General features: G+C 51.7%; 2 protein-coding genes across 6 annotated transcripts in view; both read right to left on the reverse strand.

Annotated features, from left to right (window-relative positions):
• The window catches only part of ZBTB21 (zinc finger and BTB domain containing 21), a 21,504-nt gene extending 15,227 nt beyond the window's left edge, over window positions 1-6,277 (reverse strand). For 3 of the 5 annotated variants that reach the window (XR_010376801.1, XM_064476176.1, XM_064476164.1), the window contains exon 1: window positions 3,870-3,975. The gene's annotated coding sequence lies outside the window, so the exon portion shown is untranslated. Of the gene's footprint in view, window positions 1-3,769; window positions 3,976-6,193 lie in introns of those variants that run through there. The other 2 variants (XM_064476174.1, XM_031459952.2) reach the window with 2 other exon arrangements.
• LOC135318788 (basic salivary proline-rich protein 4-like) lies at window positions 3,999-19,128 on the reverse strand. Its single transcript, XM_064477210.1, has 3 exons — window positions 18,771-19,128; window positions 16,409-16,487; window positions 3,999-4,518 (listed from the first exon to the last, which is right to left on the reverse strand). The coding sequence occupies exons 1-3, from the start codon at window positions 19,126-19,128 to the stop codon at window positions 3,999-4,001; spliced, it is 957 nt and encodes a 318-aa protein (XP_064333280.1).
• Window positions 19,129-20,405: the final 1,277 nt, after the last annotated feature.

Genomic DNA, 20,405 nt, shown 5'->3' on the forward strand with positions numbered 1-20,405 from the left:
ATAAAAACAACTTCTCTATTAGGTTAAAATGCAACATTTTAAAAACATGGACTTCAAGGCTCTGAAAATCTGGTTTCAAACTACTTGTAAATTTTTCTTCCCCTCAGTTACCGCCCAGTGGCGACTTCCTGCCTCGGATGCTTGGTCTCCAAGACACAGCCTGTGGGACCTGCCTCTTCCACCACCCAATCTGGAATGTCCTGGGCCTTCTCCACCTCCTCCACCGGACACCACTCAGCTGAACATCACTCATCTGTCGAAGCTCAGCTCAAGGTCCATTTCATCCAGGAAGCCTTCTGTCGTGGGCCAGACCGTGTCCCCCACAATTCATATGCTGAAGCCCCAACACCTCAGAATGTCAGCGTATTTGGAGACGAGGTCTTTGAAGAGATAGTTAAGTTATAATGAGGTCTCAAGGGGGTGCCCTAATCCAACATGACTGGTGCTCCTGCGAGACGAAATGAGGACACACACACAGAGAGGGGCCATGTGAAGTCAGGGAGGACCACCATCTACAAGCCAAGCAGAGAGGCCTCAGTAGAAACGAACCCTGCCACAACCTTCATCTTGGACTCCTAGGCTCCAAAACTGAACTGTGAGAAACACACTTCTGTTGTTGCACCCCCAGGGTGTGGTGCTGTCCCAGCAGCCCTACCAACTAACATGCACACCTTCCTTGACCACTGCAGTTTATAGTGAGCAAAGACCCTCCAACCCCAGCACTACCCGGACCGACGCCACGTGCAAGGTTTATTCAGTGCCACACAGGGTTAGCTGCTTGTCCCCCCAGCAGAAATGTAAGTTATTTAAGAACTAAGAACCTATTCAATATCTTTTGACACGATGCCCGACAGGGTATCTTACACAATACACAGCTGTTGCCTTTCCTGTACTCTGACACTCTAGTTAAATGCAGGAGTGGAAGTTGTGCCTTTTATTTGTTTTCCTAAAGTAAAGTTGGTCCCATCACTCAGTGCCCTTTAGAATACTGCATTGATTTTTCTATGACTCCCGAGATAAAACCTAAACTCTACAGACCGGCATACAAGGGTCTTCGTGTTCTGATCGCAACTTATCTCTTCACCCATACTGGACACTCCTGACCTGCACACCCAATTTCCACCAACTAGCTTTCTCACCTTTCTTCTACTTGGCTAACTTCTACAGAAAGATCCAGCTGAAATGTCACCGTAAGCCGGGCAGGTGTCTACTGGGCAAAGAGAGAGCTCATTACTGAGGCCGAGGCCGGGGCTGGCTCACCTGTACGGCTCCAGCATCCATCCCAGAACTCACCAGGTGGCAGCTTTCTTTTTGTAAGAGTGCTTGTGGCTTTAAATCCTACTGATCGACGACTCCCAAATCTGTTTGTCTGCTCAGACTTCTCCTCGGGACTCTTCCATTACAGGCTACCCTACCTGTCCAGGACAGTACATATGCCCCATCCCTACCTCTGCCCGCACACCTGCCTGTCCTCACATATTCCCTACTTAGCTGGTGTGCTGCCAACCACCAGGCCTCCCAAACTAGAAACCTCTTCTCTTCCCTCTAGCCAGTGACCACACCTGTCAAGCCTTGCTCGTACACAGCTCTAGAGTTTGGTCTCAAACCCATTGGCTTTGGGGCCAACTAAAATTGTTCCTCCAGTCATCTCCCCCTCATCCAGAGACTCTCTCAATAAATTAGCCCCTCTTTTGTTACACGCCTAATATGTCCTGCCACAAACAGGGCATAAAGTTCCTCAAGAGCAGGGGTTATATCCTTTCCAACTTTCAGATAGCACACTATACATTCAACAGTGCTAAAAGAATGAATTAGAGATTTAGTTAATGTCAGGTGTTCATGATGATAATCACCTACAATGATATATGTACGTCCATTCTGAGAGCCACGATAACTTCTTTATAACTGAGAATTCCCGTATCATTGCACTCCCTGAGTTTAACTTTCTATTTGTGATCTTCAAACTTCTTAATTTAAGGTAACAAATGAAAAAGGATGCAGAAGGTGACTTAAGATGTCAATTATGCAAAATGCCAAGGCAAGGCCAAATGACAGCATCCTCCATGAATCAAGGTGTCCAGTCATTGGAAGATGGGTCTAGTGGGATAACTGAGTGATGGTCCAGAACCCAGCAACAGAGCTCACTTCAGAGGAAGCCACACCATACTCCTGCTGTAAAGGGCAGACTGACTTTTAGCAAAGCATCATCTGTCTCATGGATATGATATTGATCTTATTTTTTAGTTGAGTATTAGCTCTGGCTTGATTATTTTTGAAGAACATTAAATGTAAGCATTTTAATGTAAAAAAAATGAATTATTTTTAAGTAAACCAATGCCCCAAATTTCTACTTTTTTTTTTAACATCAATACTTGGGTAGTGTAGTACTTAAATTTAAATGTAATGACTATTAGTCATTAAGATGGATGAAACATTTACTCTAAGCATCAGAGATTAAAAGTTTTAAAAAAATAACTGTCCATGGGTAATCTTTCTAAAATGGATGCGTGCTCCTATACGACTGAAGTATTTATTGTGCTGTACACCAGAAACTGACACAGTGTAAACTGACTATACTTCCATTTAAAAAAATATTTAAAAATTCCAATAAATAAGTAAATAAATGGATTAACCCACTTTCTTCCAAACAAGGAACCAGAATACAACGCTAGTTCCTTGTGGATGACTCAGGGTCATGGTTATGAACAATCACTGGACTCTGCTGAATAGGTTGGTGTCCTCATTTGCTAGAAGTGAGCGGGACTGTTAGCTCCTGCCCTAAGACCCCCCCAGGCTGCTATACGGAACGGGGTCTGGTTAATGTCTTCCCCCACCTCCCACTGCCAGGCAATCGCGCTGGAGAATGTCTCTAAAATCACCCCGCCCCCAAACGTGCTGCAACAGTGGCATCCTCCAGAACCACGCGGCCCGGTGGTTGAAGTGCATAGCAACCGGGTTAAGGGCCAGGACTGAGGGGCGCTCCTGCGGTCAAAGGCTTGCTCTTTGGTAGTAGTCTAGGGAACCTGCTCCAGATAAGCGGTCTGAGTAATAAGAGAAAACCACCATGGGGACTCCGGCCAGCCGAGGTCTTTGGGCTGGGGTCTCCAGCGCGGCTGGTCGGGACGCACCCCACCCCACCCCACCCCACCCCACCGCCTCCAGTTGCAGATTTTGGACTGGGGCTTTCTCGAGTGGGGAGCCCTCCGCATTCCAGCAGAGGCGCTTGCGGGCCAGCAGAGAGACTGTGCCCTGCGGCGGGCGGCGGAGAGTCGGGGAAGCGGGTCCGCTCGGGGGTCTGCGGAAGGCCCGCCCGGGGGTCTGCGGAGGGCCGGCCCGGGGCAAGCAGTCCACTCTGGTTACTGGTTGGTTGTGCCGGCGGCCGCCAGGCGGGGCCCGAGGGGCGGTGGGACGGTGGCGCAGGCCGCGGCAGGTGCGGGGTCCCACCGCCCCCCCAGCTTCCGCGCACACTGCCGCGCAACGGCGGACATCTCCATGCGGGCCGGGACGGAGCACGCGCCCGCGGCCGGAAGGCGCCCCAACAGCTCCGCGCAGGGGCACCTGGCCCGGCGAGGGAAGCCCAGTGAGGGACGGAGCGTGCGCAGTGGCGAGGGAGAGGCCAAGTGCGGGCAACGAGCATGCGCAGTGTGAAGGCACGATCGGCTACGTGGGAGCCCGGGGCATGCTCGGTGAGAGCCGGGCCCGGCGCACGCGCAGAAGCGCTCGGAGCTCGCAACCCGCTGGCGGAGAGAAAAAGGAGGAGAGAAATCACCTCAGAGTTACGTCAGGAAAGGCCGCGTTTTGCGGGGAGGCTGTGGCCTCCCACGGAGCCCCGCAGTTCTCCTGGGGCGAGGGGCGTGACAGTTACTCACCGGTCTTCAGCCCCGAGGCAGGCACCGGGCCCCTTTCCGCTCACACTCGGCTCGCGCGCGCCGCAGCCGCCGCTGCCGCTGTGATTCCATCCATCTTGAATTTGACGTCATCCCACACCAGGGATGAGGTCATCGCAGGCAGCGCTCGTCACGTGCGCGGCTCTGCGATTGGCCGCCAGGCGCCGGGGGGCGGGGCGAGGGAGGCGCGCGGCGCGGAGGGCCGGGCGAGGGCGGGCCTGACGGGAGCCGGGCCACCGCCGCCGCGTCGTGCCGCGCGCCTTCCGCCCGTTTCCTCCCCCCGCCGCCGCCCGCGGACTGCCCGGAGAGGAGGCGGCGGGGAGAGCGCCGCGAAGACACGCGCCCGGCGGGGCGCGCGGGTGGTGCCTCCCCACGCCGGCCCCGCGCGTGGCCGTGGCGCCTCCGCTCGCCCCTCGGAGGGCGGTTTTCCGACGGAAGCGCCGCGGTGCTCGGCTCCAGGTGCCTCCCGGCCGCTCGCCGCCGCACCCGCGCGGCCCAGCGGCGTGGGGGCGCGCGGGACGCGGACCCGCCGGGAGCGACCTTGAGCGCCGACACTTCTCCCACCTGGGCGGTCGGGTCGCCAGGGCCCTCGGGGGTGTCCTGGCTGAACAAGGCCTCCAGGTTCCTGCCGCTGGAGCAGGTTGGGCAGCCGCTTGTCACCCAAGGGTGGCATCTGCTTGCCAGCTGCGTGTTCACGGACAGAACCCCTCACCTGTCCTGGGCATCGAGTTGATCACTGCGCAGTCAACTTATTTTCTCAAATACCAGTTCTCGTTGCATATCTCACAGACTGCCCTTTTCTTGCATGAACATCACAAGTCCATCAGTTAGAAAACTCAATTCACTTTCATACAAAACCAGGAAATTAGTAGAAGTGCCAACCTGCAAACACTAACTGTACAGAAAGGTTCTGTTGGACAAGCTAACCGAACATCTGGCTGTGTTCCCCAAAGCTGGAACAGATCAGATTGCAAGGGGAAGGGGCTTGCCTTTTGAAGCGATCGTTTCAGGACAGATGTTTAAGTTTTTGGATTTTAAATCTATGTTATTTAATATTTTTTAAATGTCTTAATTTTCAAATTAATTTTTAAAACAACCTATGCATGTTACCCTAGGTAAAATAATTTATGAAATGTTTGGGGAATATGTGTGAAATAATCTTGCCTGAGGTTGATAAAAATTAAAGAATTGTTCTGAAATTAACAGCTCTATTGTCAATTGTTTTAGTTTCAGTCATTTTAAGAGGCCCTAGAGGGGGAGATATAGTCCAGAGGTAGCACATTTGCTTAGCATGCGGGAGGTCCTCGGCTCAATCCCTAGTACCTCCTCTAAAAATAAATTAATAAATAAACATAATTACCACTCCCCCCCCACAAGTACTTAATCTCAAAGGAAGAGTCTTGCACATAAAATTTCTCTTTTGCAACTATTTAAAACCTTATAAAAATGTCTTTGTATTTTGAACTGAATGGTGGTAGAGCAAGAAGTAGCTTTGTACGTAAAAGAACAATGCTTGCAAGTCTTTCAAAGGGCCTCAAGTTTTAGGGGCACCTGTGATGAGGCCAGGTGAGCACATTTTGTCGTTCCCGTGTGACAGGCGAGAAAACCAATAGGATCTGTGTAGCCAGAGCAGAGCTAGAAGTCGGCTTTCTCGTTTTCAGTGTACTCTACCATGTGCCAAAAGCATACCCTCTACCTGCGTGCCTTCTGCGGCCTCAGGAAGATGCAAGTTGGCGCCTCCTCTTTAAGCCATGTGATCAGGCCACTTCACTAAAAGGGGCCTGACTGCCAAACCCAGCAGAACCTTGCAGTCTACTCTTGGCCTCTTTGATCTGAGACTCTCTATCAATTCCTTCTTCAAACCTATTTGTTTCAGTGATGTCTTACTCCCCTGGATTTTCTACCCCTTACCTGACCTCTGTTCTTGGCCGCCTGTGTTAGCTCCTCTGCCCGAACCGTCCTCACTGAGGGTCTCCTGGCATTCTGACCTTGGCGCTCCTGTTCCACTCCCCCAGCACAGGTCCGTCCATCCCTGGGACATTGGCCCAGTTGCCTGAGCCAGGGCCTCTCACCAAGTCCAGGCCATCTGCCTCTTGAGTGTTCCTCTGATAAGGTAACCATGGTCTGGTCCAGAAACTTCCTAACTGCTCTCCCAGCCCCTAGGTTTTCCCCTTTTCATCCACCCTCCTATTGCGGTCAAAGTGATCTTTTTAAAAAGTGAGAGGCATCACGCCACTCCCTTGCTGATGTTTTTCAAGTAACATCCTAATTTCATAACATAACCGACCAGGCGAGTGACAACCCACCTCTGTCCCGTGTCCCCCAGCACCCACACAGGCACACATCTTCTCAGAACAAGTCACTTTGTCTCGCACCTCTGAGTGTCCTCCTGCGATGTGCTCTCCCCCTCAGTTCTTATGCCCCCCACGCCGTGCACACCTGACTTCCCCTCGATACTTTTATCTTGCTGGTCACGTGACTTCCTCCAGGATTCCCCCACCCCCTTCCCCAGTTGCCACTCCTTGGCCTCATTCTGGGTTGAGTTCTCCCCGTCTGTGGATTGAGTGTTATCCATCCGCTGATGCATCCCAGTGGGACATCTAGCACCACATGCGTGTGTATTTATTTAGACGTAGTTGACGTCCTTGATACGGCTAGCTTCTTAGAAGACATCACCCTTTGGATAACCTACAGCTCTGAGCTCAGCAAGCGTGTAGCTGAGCTTCCTGTCTGCCTTCTCCCTTCCCTTAAACCTGTTTTTCTTTCCCTGCCCCTGCCCCGTCCTACTTAGTGGGGCTGCCCTGTCACTCAAGCTGGAAGCGTGATGATGACTTTAGACTCTCTCTCCCTCTGTATCTGCATTCAGCCGTCACTCAGTCCTACCTCCCCACCTCTGAACACCAGCTCCATCCTCACCTGCCCTCCTGGTGCTCTTCCTGGCCCCCAGGGCCTCTCACCAACAATTGTAGCCACTCAGCCAAGTTCCTTCTTGGGATTTGTGCCTTCCCGTCCCAGTCCAGTCCAGTTTTAGTCCAATTTATTTCTCTAAGTGCAAATCCGATGTTATCCGCAGCCCCAGTGCTGGCAGAGCCCACAAAGTGGTGGAGACAACTTCCAGGCTTCCCCGCCACACCAGGTGCTCCGGCCACGCACCGTGGGCACAGGCACTGCCCAGGTGCCCTTTCCCTACTCCGTCTGCCGGCAGATCCGATTTCCCCTTCAGGCCTCCGCCCAAGGCCTCCTGCCTCTGTGCTTCCGAGGCTCTGCTGTAACAACTCTTCATGTATCCCTGCCTGCTCGCAGGCCCCCTGCCCACTGGCGTGTGGAGCCCCCTGGTGCAGAGACCGTGCCTGTTAACCCACGTATTCCCCGAGCTTTGGGCCTGTTGCTAGCATTGTGTCCTGGGCCACCTGCCCTGGACGGCCAGTCTTCCCGCAGTAACTGTGTCACAGCAGTGTCTGAGTTTGTGGTGTTAGAAATGCTATAACTCGACTTGTCTGTGTGTCTCGTACCCAGCCAGCGTCCCCTCTCATCAGCTGGGGGAGGGGGTCTCTCTGGATTTAAACACATCAGCCCCTGCGTGCTGCGAGCTGGGAAGCTGGAACCAGCTGGGATTCTCCGTTTCATTGTGAACTGGCGTCAAGAGGTCCAAGCAGGGTGGGTGGTAGTCCCCTTAAACAGCAGGTTAGGGTAGAGGCTGGTGGATTCATTCTCTGTGGCTTCTGTAATAAGTTACCGTAAGCTCAGTGACTTAAAACAGCAGCCATTCATTCTCTCATGGTTCTGGAGGCCTGAAGTTCAAAATCAGTACCACTGGGTGGAAATCGAGGTGTTGGCAGGACCACACCCCCTCTGGAGGATACAGGGAGAACCCCTGGTGGCCCCCAGCCCATGGTGGCTCGTGGCCTCTCTCCTATAAGGACACCTGCAAAGACCCCTTTTCCATTTAAGGTCACATCACAGGTTCCAGGCATTGGGACCTGACATCTTTGCAGGCTAGTATTTAATCCACTGCATGTGAGGACAGTGTTCCTGGTTGCGTGTTAGCAGAGGGGGAAGGTCTTTGAAAAGTGTATGATGTAGGAAAAAAGAGAGAGAAGGGAATGAGACGTGAAGTGTGTGACTGTGTGAAAGCTTGATGACAGCCAACCTCCTCGTGAATGCCACGTCCGATGCTCAGTGAGCCCCAGCCTGATGCCGGGGTGGACCCCTGTTCTCTCTCGAGCATGGCTGAAGTGGGGTCACGTTAAGTGTCTGTCCCACTGGCTTCTGACTGTCGTGAAGCTGGGTCTACACATCATGGTGAGAACAGGGAGGGTGCCCTGCTGAGGTGTCAGTCTGCCGTGCTCTTCCCTTTCTTGGCAGGACCTGATCACCCCTCAGCCCTCTTCCCACCGCCCTGGTCCTTCAAGATCTTAAGCCCCTTTGAGGTCCTCCATTCAGCCGACAGTCCCTACTAATGAGGACCTGCACACCAGTTCCTAGCAGCCCTTTTGCCTTCGGGAGAGGACAGTGTGTGTGTGTGAGTGTGTGAGTGTGGGTGTGTGTGTGTGATGGCAGTTGTAATTCTGGGTATTTGATTACGAAATGTACAATCAGAACCCGCGTTTAGCTGGGATTTCTCAGGTGCCGCTCCGTAAGCTGCTCTCATGGGAGATGGTGAGGGGGGTTCTTTTAAAGGCCACACCGTGGGGTTCCTTGGGTCAAGGAAGATGGATCCATGTGCCTAGGCCAGGGCATGGGGCGAAGGAAGGTGGCCCCCGTGGAACTAGAGTCTGCCTGCCACTGCGATCGGGCCCCCTGCTCTGTAGGAGAATCAGCTGTTCTGCTCACGAGGCTCGTAAAGGCTGGAACGCGGAGGAGCGGACCCAGGTCTGACAGCAAAGGCTGAGACCTTCAAGTAAGCTGCTCTGAAAATATTTCAGATGTGTTGCAGGGGTTTGTTAACTGGTCAGCCTTTTATCTTCTTTTTCTCCTAAAGGGGTGAATCCAGAGCTCAGAGCTCTGGTTAGCTGATTCGGGAAGGGAGAAAGGTGTGCAGCTGGGGAAGCGAGGAGGCAGGAAGCAGAGGGCTTGACGAGTGAGTTGGCTGACAAGCTACTTACTCTGTAAGGGGGACGTCTGTGGCGATGTGGAGGGGGTCCATCTCTGGGCCATCTCTCCTTCCCCCTCTCTGCCTTCAGCTTTAGGATCCATGTGGCTGCTGTGACCCAGGCTCTGCGGCTGCAAAGATGAATACCAGGTGGTCCCTGCCCTCAAGGAACTGGCATCCTCTCTGAAGAAACAGACATGAACCGTCAGTCCAGGTGGTAAAGGCCCTGAGACTCATGTGTGCTCAGGATTGTGGGGCCCTAGGTGCGGTGGTCCTGTCTCTCTCAGTGACCCAAATGTGGGGAGGGCCTGAGGCTGGAGGTGGTCCTGCCAGCCTCTGTCCTCTCAGTCCAATGAACAAAGCTCTGGAGTCAGTCACTACCTGCTTCCCTTAAATGGCCACAAATCAAGGAGTTCCAGCTTCAACATTCAGATGGCCAACAGGCACATGAAATCCTGCTCACTATCACTAATTATCAGAGAAACGCAAATCAAAACTACAATGAGTTATCACCTCATACCAGTCAGAATGGCCATCAATCACAGGTCTAAAACTTTAAATGCTGGAGAGGGTGTGGAGAAAAGGGAACCCTCCTACACTGTTGATGAGAATGTAGTTTGGTGCAGCCATCGTGGTAAACAGTATGGAGATTCCTCAAAAAACTAAAAATAGACTTACCCTATTGATCCAGCTATCCCACTCCTGGGCGTATATCTGAAAGGAACTCTAATTCAAAAAGACGCATGCACTCCAGTGTTCATAGCAGCACTATTTACAATAAACAAACATGGAAGCAACCTAAATGTCCATCAACAGATGACTGGATAAAGAAGTTGTGGTATATTTATACAATGGAATACTACTCAGACATAAAAAGAATAAAGTAATGCCATTTGCTGCAACATGGATGGACCTGGAGATCATCATTCTAAGTGAAGTAAGCCAGAAAGAGAAAGAAAAATACCATATGATATCACTTTATGTAGAATGTTAAAAAAATGACACAAATGAACTCATCTACAAAACAGAATCAGACTCACAGACACAGAAAACAAACTTATGGTTATTGAGGGGGAGAGGAAGTGGGAGGGAAGGGATAAATTGGGAGTTTGAGATTTGCAAGTACTAACTACTATATATAAAATAGATAAACAGCAAGCCTACTGTGTAGCATAGGGAACTATATTCAATATCTTGTAGTGACCTATAATGAAAAAGAATATGAAAAGGAATATATGTATGTATGTGTATGACTGAAACATGATGCTGTACACCAGAAATGGACACAACACTGTAAACTGACTATACTTCAATTAAAAAAAAGATGGGAGCTCCAGCTTCACCCCTGACGTAGCTTGTGCTGGGTCCAGGACAGGCTGGCGGGAGCTGACCATCATTGGGGATTTCTAGACTGTGACACCAGGTTGTGGGAGAAAGATGAACTCAGCACAGGGCACTGGTCGGGTGGCCCTTTCCAAACAGCAGTTTATTTCGTGGAGCTGCCCGTGGAATGGTGCTGTTTCTCACCAAGGCACTCCAAACAACTGAGCACGCTTGTCCAACTTGGAACTCAAGCTTCGTGCGTTTCTGTGCACACAGTGAATAGAGGGTTAAAAGTGCTGACTGCATTGATCTGACCCTGAAGCCATTTTTCAAAAGATCAAAGATGTCACTGGTTTTTGTTTCTTTTTCCTTTTTTTTTTTTTTTTTAAATCTTGGAGACGTTAGAGCTTTACCTCTTTCCTTCTGGTGAGAGTCAGTCTTGTTGACCCTGGTCCAGAATGTGATTCACCCAACTGAAAACAGAAATATGAACGTGCATTTAAATTTGATTTTAAAAGTGCTCACTGTACTTCATCTTATTTCCCAGGATCATTTTGATATTTGGCATGTTTTATGCTGTAAGTTTGACACATTTAAGCATGTTTAGTAGTTCCCCCCTCCACTGATAGGAAAAAAGCGGTGGTAGAACTAGACTTGATAAAGGCATTATAGAACTTGAAGTGTGCTTATGAAGCAGTCTCATGAAAACTGGGCCAAATGATTAAATCTGTTTTCTCTGTTGGAGAGCCCCTCCTCCCAACATGTGACTCAGTTGATTTGATACACTGTCTGCTTCCCTGGTATCTGTGACATTGCTACTTCTGATAATAGATGCCGTGTTCCTTTTGTGCTTCCTTACTTTATTCATAAGGTAGGCAAATTATTGTCCACGTTTCAACACTTTGAAAGTTGACAGGTGGTACTGAGCAATGACCGAGAACCACAGTGAGGCCATCTGAGCTGTTCCCAAGACTGCACATGTAATTCACTTGATGTATCGTTGGCTGCGGTAACTCCAGAATTCTCAAAGGACGCTTGGAAGTATTCCCAAGTTTTGACTTACAAAAATCAACTAAATAAAAAAAATAAGATATTTGGAGTATGGGATAGGGAGGTAAGGGTGAAAAACGCTTGGGCACCCCTCTGAAATCTGGTTTCCTTTTCGGATTCAGTTCTCCCCTCGCAATCAGTGGGCTGGAGCGGTTGACTTCATCATCATGACATGCTTATCAAAATACAGTGACCACTCTGCCATCAGCAGTGTAATAATTATTCCAAAATTAAGTGCCGTGCCCTTTCTCCTGGGCTTGAAGCCGGCTCATCAGAATTTTGAATTAAAACTAAAACCCCCTCTCAGTGCTGCAAGAAACGGGGCCTCGCTTTCTTTGTTGTTGCCTTTTACTTTCCAGTAGACTGAGTGGCCTATTTTGGGCTCAGGTACCAAAAAAATCTAAGTGGCCAAGATAATTGCACTAAAGTAGAAACCATCAATTGTTTTAGCAGGTATAAACTAACTTTCAGGAAAGCATTCACTGCTCAGATAATTTTTAAAATTTTCTTTTAAACAATTTAATTGTGGCAAGATTTCTGTACAATAAACTACACATATTTCAGATGTACAATTTGACGAATTTTGATAGATGCCCACACCCATGAAACCACCACCACAGTCAAGATAGTGAGCATTTCCGTCACTCCCCAAAAGCTGCAAATCTCAGGCTCCTAATTTATCCCTTCCCACCCCCTTTACCCACTGGTAACCATAAGTTTGTCTCTGTGTCAGATAATATTTGGGGCCAAATATGTACAAGAATGTAAAGAGACAAGAAGGTAAAACTGTACCAATGATTCCTCACCAGGTTTATTATAAACACAAAATGTCGCCAAGCGCAGCTGAGCTGGTGTGGAGAATGTTACTGAAATCAACACGCCTCCAGGTCTGAGACTTGACTTCAATTGGAAGATAAATGAAGGGAAATGAGAACCTTCCTTTGGCTGAGAAACCAGGGTTTAATTCCGAAATTGGGAACGATGAGCCAAGTGTCACTGATCACAGTGAAAGAAAATTTGAGCTGCAGTGCTGTTGTTAGGCATGGCTGGTCTGGCTGAGACGGAGCCACACACATGCATGGGGTGTTGATCCTTTTCTTCTTATGGAGGTGGGCACTGAGAGGCAGGGTAGGAGAGGCTGAGGGTGTGGCGATGAGACCACCAGTCCTGGGTGCAACAGTCAGCTCTTCCATTTCATAGCTGGGTGGCCCCGGGCAAGTTACATCACCTCTGCCACCTGCGTCCACGAAACAGGAGCGGTGGCCGTCAGCACCTCCGCAGGTCGTGGATGAGGGTGGAATGAGATAATAAAGGTCAAATGCTCAGCACTGCCTGGCATATAGCAGGCATTCAACGAGAATTAGGTATTAATGTTATTATTTCTACTCCTCACTTAGACAACAGCTTAAAGCCATTCCAGACAAAAATCATCAGATCTGGAAGGGTGCAGATGGAACTGTTCCTGGAGAGCATGCTGAGGGCAGCTAGTATGCACAGTGTGAAACGGAGTCAGTCTAAGGTGCTGTCTGGGATGGTCCTGAGCGTGAGATAAAAAACAGTGATGCAGACGAACAAAAAAGGTCATGAAATAAAGGCAGAATTCCTGATGTGATAAGACCTGTGTGATGATAAACTGATAGAAGTAATTTGCTCAAAATCACATATATTCACGTTTGAAAATAATTATGGGAATACAAAAGCCAGGGAAACTATAAATTGGTACACATAGAAAAATGCAAGGAAATTCACACGAATCTAAAAATAGGACATTAGGAGATGTTGCTAAGTAGAGAGATATTAAACTTGGGTGAGGTGGAAAGTTTCTGGATGTGCTCTGTGCGGAACCGAGGACGAGGGTTGCCGGATCTGAAGAAGCAGTTACTGGCCAAGCGGTGGTGCCTGGCTCCCGGGTAGATCTCAGAGTAACGCGACTCACGCCAGGTGGGGTGGGTCTGATCCCTCAAACTGGGAAGAACCACTCCTCTGATGCTTTACTGAAGTAACCCTGATTCTGGTTCACCCTAGGAGCTCAATATCATATTTGGTAGTGAAATTTGTTCCTGAATTACGGTAATTATAAATTTGAGAACAGAGTTGTAATGACAGGGGAAATGGAGATTCGTGGACAATCAGGAAATTCTTTTCTGGGTTCTGCAATACAGTAATGACCCAGATGGTTTTACACAGAATAGTGGGAACTCTGAGAAGGATCTTACAGCACCTGCAACGGACCCTCTGTGTTCCTCGGTTTGGGCACAAGGTGTGTGAGTGCAGCATGCTCTCGCTCCAGAGCAGATGAGCTGGAAAACTCCAGTCCATTCATCAAAGGCCACCACTGGGTGTTGCTTCTCTGATCCTTCCAAGTGACCTAGGACACTCCTCTCCTAAAGAAATGTGGGTTTACGCTCAGACGTTGTGAGCTCTGCAAGGGCAGAGCCCACATCTTCCCTGATTCCTTTACTTCTCAGCTTGAAGTTGCCAGGCTGGTGGGTGCCTGGCCCCAGGGGACCTCCATTAGCAGTGGATGGAATGGGATTCTCCTTCCAGAGGGGAGCAGGGACTTCCTGTGCTTCTGAGTCTCTTCCCCTCCACCCCAGGGCACTCATGGTAATTACATGTCCTGCCCCGCCAGTGGGGAGGACCACGTGACCAGCTACGGCTGGCGGGTTATGAGTGAAGGTGACGTTTGTCACCTGATTGTTCAACAGCTTTATTCAGGTGCTCGATGAGTGTTTAGTGACCATGTGCCAAGTGGTGGCGGTGCTCTGTGCTGCTGGGGGATTGCAGGGTATTGCTCGTGGGGTGCACCCTGCTGGCTGCTGGGGTGCAGAGATGTGCAAGGCTCAGGCCCTGCCCTAGAGGAGCTCAACTGGTCAGTGGCATACCTGAGGTCATCAGCACAAAATAGTGTGATAGCGACCCTTGAAAGGTGTCTGTGCCCCCATCTCTGTTTCACACCCCTCCCCTCCGGGCACTCCTCAGTCTGCTCCAGTCTTCCTCAGTCTCCACCACTTGCCAAGGTCACCTCCGTGTGACCAAGCCCAGTGGTCACTTGTCTTCATTCATTCATTCTTCTGTGCCTCCTACATCTGGGCGCTGCTCTAACCCTCAGGCCCTATCAGTAAGCAAAGCCCCTGCCGTCACATGGTCTACACGGCGCTTGTGTGGACCCAGCAGGGCCCAGGAGTGGGAGGGCGGAGCCTGGTCGGGATAGGGGCTCTGTGAGCACGTGCCCAGGGGCCTGGTCTTCCCTCGGGCGACAAGGACCCAAGGTGAAGTTTTACCATCGGGAGAGACACATCCAGCTTGTGAGCCTAGGTGTTCCGCGGAGGATGGGAGGTGAGGGAAGAGGCAAGAAGCTGGGGCTCTTCTGCAGTGTTTGCCACGAGAAATGGAAAGAGCCTGGAAGAAGACAGCAGCAGTGGTAACTGATGCCAGGTTCCAGGAGGGAGATTCTAGGGCACGGTGACTCACCGGCTTTGCCGGTTGGGGAGGAAGGGTGGAGCCTGGCCTGGTTTCAGGCTTGGGACCGGGTGTTCCCTAGGGCCCAGCCCACGATCGCTGCTCCCCTTCCTTCACTTTCCTTCTTCATGCCCTCCTGCAAGCTTTTAGCTCCACTCAACGCTGCCCCGCAGCCCACCGTTCCTGCCTGTCGAGTCTTGGCTATGGCTGCATTTATCAGTCCTGGAGTTAACCCTCTGTGGCACAGTCCATCCAGGGAGGAGCTTTTGTCTCAGATGGGGAGGGCTCAGCTGTATTACACACATGCTAAGAAGGGCTTAGTTGTCTGTCGATGGTGCTTTTAAACCTGTTCTTGAGGCACAAGTCCTGCCATGGTCTGGGTGGGTGGCTTCCCAGGGCACGCGGAAGTCCAGGCCATGCTGTTCGAATGCAAAAAGAAGCAATGGATGGGAAGTGTGACTTTTTACAATGGAGAGGGACTAGTGAGGTCGTGAGTGCCCTGGGAAATCAGGGGCATGTGGCGGATGCCAGTGTTCACCTGACAACGCGGGCGGATGCACCCGGGTCTGCAGACAGTCTCGGGTTTGAAGAACGATGCAGTTGGAGGACAAGAGACCCAAGCCAGGGCCTCCCAAAAGGGGTGCAGCTGAGTGGGGCCCGCAATGTGGAAGGTTGGTCTCAGGGCCTTGGGGACAGGTGAACGGGCAGGTTCTGGAACCCTGGGATTGGGGCTGGTTCATCAACTGGGGGAGAAGGTCCTCCAGGGTCATCAGTCACTGAGGTGAAGGGGCCCCCAGGACAGTGCAGGGTGTAGCCCCCACCCCAGCATTTTACACAGGGCGGATTACAAGGACAAAGTACAGGCACCTGTAGGTAGCTGGAGGAATGCTATGTCATAATAGGTACCACCAGGTCTGGCTGGGCTGGGGAAGGGCGGGGTGTTGTTGCCACGCAACGAGCCCCTGTGTCCCCCACCTCCCTATCCCCAAGCTGGGTCCCACGCATTGACACAAGCCTGAGCTGAGGGCCCGGCACCGCGTGGGACTGCCACGGTGGGCCTAAGGTCCCAGCCCGGCTTGCAGTGAGCCCACAAGGGCCCTGGGAGGCTGATCCCAGAGAGCAGCCCCGAGCTACGGGGTCTCTGGGTCCAAAGGGGGGGGGGGGGCGGCGGCGTCTGGGAGGAGAGGACCAGGAACAAGCAGCCCACGAGAAGAACCTCAAGGTGGGGTGGGGCTTCAACAGGGGGAGTTAGGAACGTCCTGCTGTCTCTGGACCTTCGCAGCTCAGGCCTGTGTCTCTGGGCTCTGAGGCCCGCAGGCAGGTCGAGTTGTCACCAGGTAGAGCTAACGGCAGCTCAGGTAGCTCACACAGCTGGTGTCTCTTCCTTCCTTCCCCCTGCAATGTCCTTCTCCCACTTAATGCTTAGTTGGCTCTTCCTCATCCTCCCAGACTCAATCTGGTGTCACCTCCTCTGGGGAGCCCTCCTTGATTTCTGCACAGAACTAAGTAGTTTTCCCTTGTTGTTCCATTGGGATTTATCAGCATACCCGGCACAACACGTATCGCTTGGAGGCAATCACAGGTATCTTCTCACCTGTCCCCGCACATTTTCTTCCTGCCTGCAGCCCCAGGGTTTAGTGCCATGCCTGGCAGGTAGAGGAGCTCCTTGGTCTCTGAGACCAGATGAGGGATGAAGAGCAAGGAGGAGTGGGGGGATATGCAGGTGGAGGGGAAGATGGGGCCAAGGGTAGATTGGCCTGGCGGACGTGGACGGAGCTTGGGAGATGGTCATAAGTTCTGATGGCTGTGGGCAGGACCAGGCAAGGCTGGGTCCCATGGTCACAGATGTAGAGGGCAGTCTGGTCCCATGTCCAGGGGTAGCCGAGAGCAGGCACGCGTGGAGCAGGGACTGGACAGAGTAGGAAGCTCTCGAGGGTTGGGGGGGGTCGGTTGAAGGTGCGGGAGGCGGGGCTGGGAAGGCGGGGATTGGGTGGGGGCCAGGGTGGAAAAGAAGGGCAGAGTGTGTGCTGTCAGGTCCAACCTGGAGTCTTTCATGGTCCTGCGTGGTGACTGGACGTAGTAGCTGAATAGTAGCCAGGTGCGTGAGTTCACACCCCCGTGATGCGGCTGACTCACTTTCAAGTCCTGGCATTGTGATGGCTGCAAGGTGTCTCACGGGGAATAACCTTGGAAACCACAGCCCTGCGGAGAGGATGCTTCCAGATCCAGGGGCTCAGATGCAGAAATGGAAGAGCTCTACCCAGAGCTGTGCAGAGGCGAGTGGCCTGTTTTTTGAGACCTCTGTTTCCCCTGCACGTGTGTACAGGTGATTTCTCAGGTCCCCAGAGAGCAGCCGGGGCTTGGCCCTGGGGGGTCCTGGGGTCCTGCTCTGCTTCCTGCCTCCTTCACGCTGGCCCGGAGGACACCACATCCCCAGGAGCAGCTTTGAGCAGGGAGTGAGTGGAACTGTGTCTCCAGATATTCCTAACCTCTGAACTTGTGAACGTGACCTTATTTGGAAATGGGGTCTTTGCAGATGTAATCAAGTTAAGTCGAGGTCATCTTGGAGTAGAGTGGGCCCTCAGTCCAATGACTGGTGTCTTTATGAGATGAGAGCAATTTGGAGACATACAGATGTGGGGGGAGGAGCCGTGGGAAGACATAGGCAGAGATTAGGGAGGCAGCCACGAGCCAAGGAGAGCCGAGGCCTGCTGGCAGGAGCGGGGAGAGACACGGAGGGAGTCTTCCCTAGAGTCTTCAGAGGGTGCAGTCCTGCCAACACCTTGATTTTTGGACTTCTGGCCTCCAGAACTGTGAGAGAATACCTTTCTGTGGTTTTAAGCCATGAAGTTTGAGCTTGTTAGAGTGACCCCAGGAAACAAATACAGGAAGAACCAGTAGTGCTGGAAAATGAGGCTCTGGGTCCAAACTGAGTCAAATCCCAACCCTGCCAAGGATGAGCTGTGTGACCATGAGTGAGATACTTAACCTCTCTGTTCCTTGGTCTCCCCAGAGTTGTTGAAGGGCTGAGTTAACAAGACTCAAGTGTTAGACAGTGAACAGGTGCCCAGCCTGACGTAAGCTCCTCAGAGGACGAGTTACGTGTTTCAGAATTTACGTTTCCTGTTCAGTTCAGCACTGGTGCTTGCTCTCAGGGCATAGCCCTGTTCTGTGCTGTCTTCCCTGTATGCGTTCTATAGTGCCGCAGAGCGGGCGGCCTAAACGAGAGGACTTTCTGCTCTCACAGTTCGGGGCCAGAGGCCCAAAATCAAGGAGGCCGCAGGGCCGTGCCCCTCTGAAGACTCTAGGGGAGTCTCCCGGCTCTGGGGTGGCCACCATTCTGGACTCTCCTTGGCTTATAGACACAACACTCCCATCTCTGCCCCTCATGTCACACATCCTTCTCCCTGTGTCCCTTCTGTGTCTTCATCTCTGTCTCTCTCTGTCCTATGTTGCCAGTCATTAGATTAGAGACCACCTCGCTCCAGGATGACCTCATCTTAACTTGATGACATCTGCAAAGACCCTGCTTCCAAATAAGGTCACATTCACGGGTACTGGGGTCAGGACTTCAACATATCTTTGGGAGATGGGGACACAATTCAGCCCCCAACACTGCCTCTTGTGAAAACGTCTAAAAAGTGTGGGGAATATTTTCTCTTCAGGCACTTGAAATAAAAAGTTTTTAAAAATGTATTTCACAAGTGAGCCTTGGGCAACCCCTGAGGCGTGTGTTAGAGCGGATGCTGCGGGCCGGCTGCTCCCGTGTGAAGCTTCATTAACAGTCCCGCGGAGCACAGAAATTAAACCGCCTGTACGTGCACAGAAACTTCCTGTATTTTGACTTTATGGGATTCACTCTTGTTCATTCTTCAAATATTCATTGCATCCCTCTGCATTCTACGATCTCTGAAAGATAAAACGGAGTATAAGGACCTGGTCCTCGCCCCCATCACCTCCTCGGACGCACCGGTCAGGAGCAGGTGGCGGGAGCCGCGCGCCCGAGCGCCACCGCACGTGTCCTCTAACTCTGGTCCGGCTTTTTCCGGCGTGAACTTGCCCTGAGCTCCTTTCCCCTCTCAACCTCCCGTTTCCCGCATCAGATCCAGGTGGCTCCCCACAGCGCACGCGGGCGGCAGGCGCCCGCCGGCTGAGCTTCCACTGGTGTCTTGCTTGCGGCCGGGTCTGGCGGAGCCGCGAGCGCGTTGTCCCCGCGCCGGGGGGCCCGGCCGGGGGGCCCGGCCGGCGGTTCCCAGCGCCGCTGCTCCGGCGGCCAGCCGGCGCGGTCTCCCAGGGCGCGATGCCGTTCGGCATCTTTGTGCAGGGGAAACTGGCCAAGGTCGTGTGACTAAGGGGTGTCAGCCATTTAAAAATCTCAAACGAGTGCCGTTTTGCAAGGGAAACAATAAATACAGTGTGTGAGGGTTCTCCAGAGAAACATTACTGATACCACCAACCAACAGGGTGACTGTGTGTGTTTGAGAGAGAAATACTCGTTCTGAGGAACTATCTGACACAATTATGGGTGCTGGCAAACCCAAAATCTGCAGGATGAACCGGCAGACCAGGGACTCAGGAAAGAGCTGCAGTGTGAGTCCAAGTCAAAATCCTCTTCCCTGGGGGGGAGTCAGTCTGTTTCGTCTTCAACTGATTGGATGAGACACACCCCGCCCCTTCCCCAAATACAGAAGGCAAGCTGCTTTATTCAAAAGTCTACTGAGTAAATGTTAAGCTCATCTCAGAAATACCTTCTCAGAAACATCTAGAATAATGTTTGATGGAACATCTGGGTACCAGAGCCTCGCCAAGCTGACGCATAAAATGAACCATCACGTATGACTCAGCTAGTTTTTAACTGAGTTTTCTTTTTAAAGACGAGTTAAGTTTTTGTAAGCTTCCCAATTAAAACGAACCAAGTGAGAATGAGAATAAACAAGCCACACTGTTGGAAATGATGACACGTTGGTTTCCAGACCTTGGACGTGACGACTCTGCGAGACGGATGCAGTGGCTGTAACGCTGTGTCATCAATGAGCATCATGTCTTCAGTCCCCCCCACGTCCAAGTCCAAATGACCGGGTGTGGACATAACTCATGCTTCTTCATTTATCTTTGTCTTTTTCCTTACTGTTTTTTCCCTGATGAGGATGAAAATACAATGGAATTAATGATAATTAACGATAACATGGTAGTTCCTAAGCCCTACGGTGGTCTAAGGGGCCACACGTGCCAATGACGGGCCAGTGCACTGGACACATCTGTAACAGGCTGGATGCCTGACAGATCTGAGCAGGAACGTGCTACGGGGCTGTTGAGTCATTCCTGGGTGTGGGGGCTGTCCTGTGCATTGTAGGAAGTTGAACAGCATCCCTGGTCCTACACCCATGAGATGTCAGGAGCAACCCCTCCAGTTCTGACCACCAAAAACATCTCCAGATGTTTCCCAATGTCCCCTGGCTGGAGAGGGCCCCAGAGCATCAGGTGGGGACAACAGGAGCCAGGCTGCATGGTGGTGGTGGGGAGCAGGAGGAGCCTGGGGGTCACTGCAGGCTGAAGCTAGGAGGCCGCACAGACTGAGCACAGGGGAGACA

The sequence above is a fragment of the Camelus dromedarius genome, chromosome 2 (genome assembly GCF_036321535.1).
Source record: "Camelus dromedarius isolate mCamDro1 chromosome 2, mCamDro1.pat, whole genome shotgun sequence".
Lineage (NCBI taxonomy): Eukaryota > Metazoa > Chordata > Mammalia > Artiodactyla > Camelidae > Camelus > Camelus dromedarius.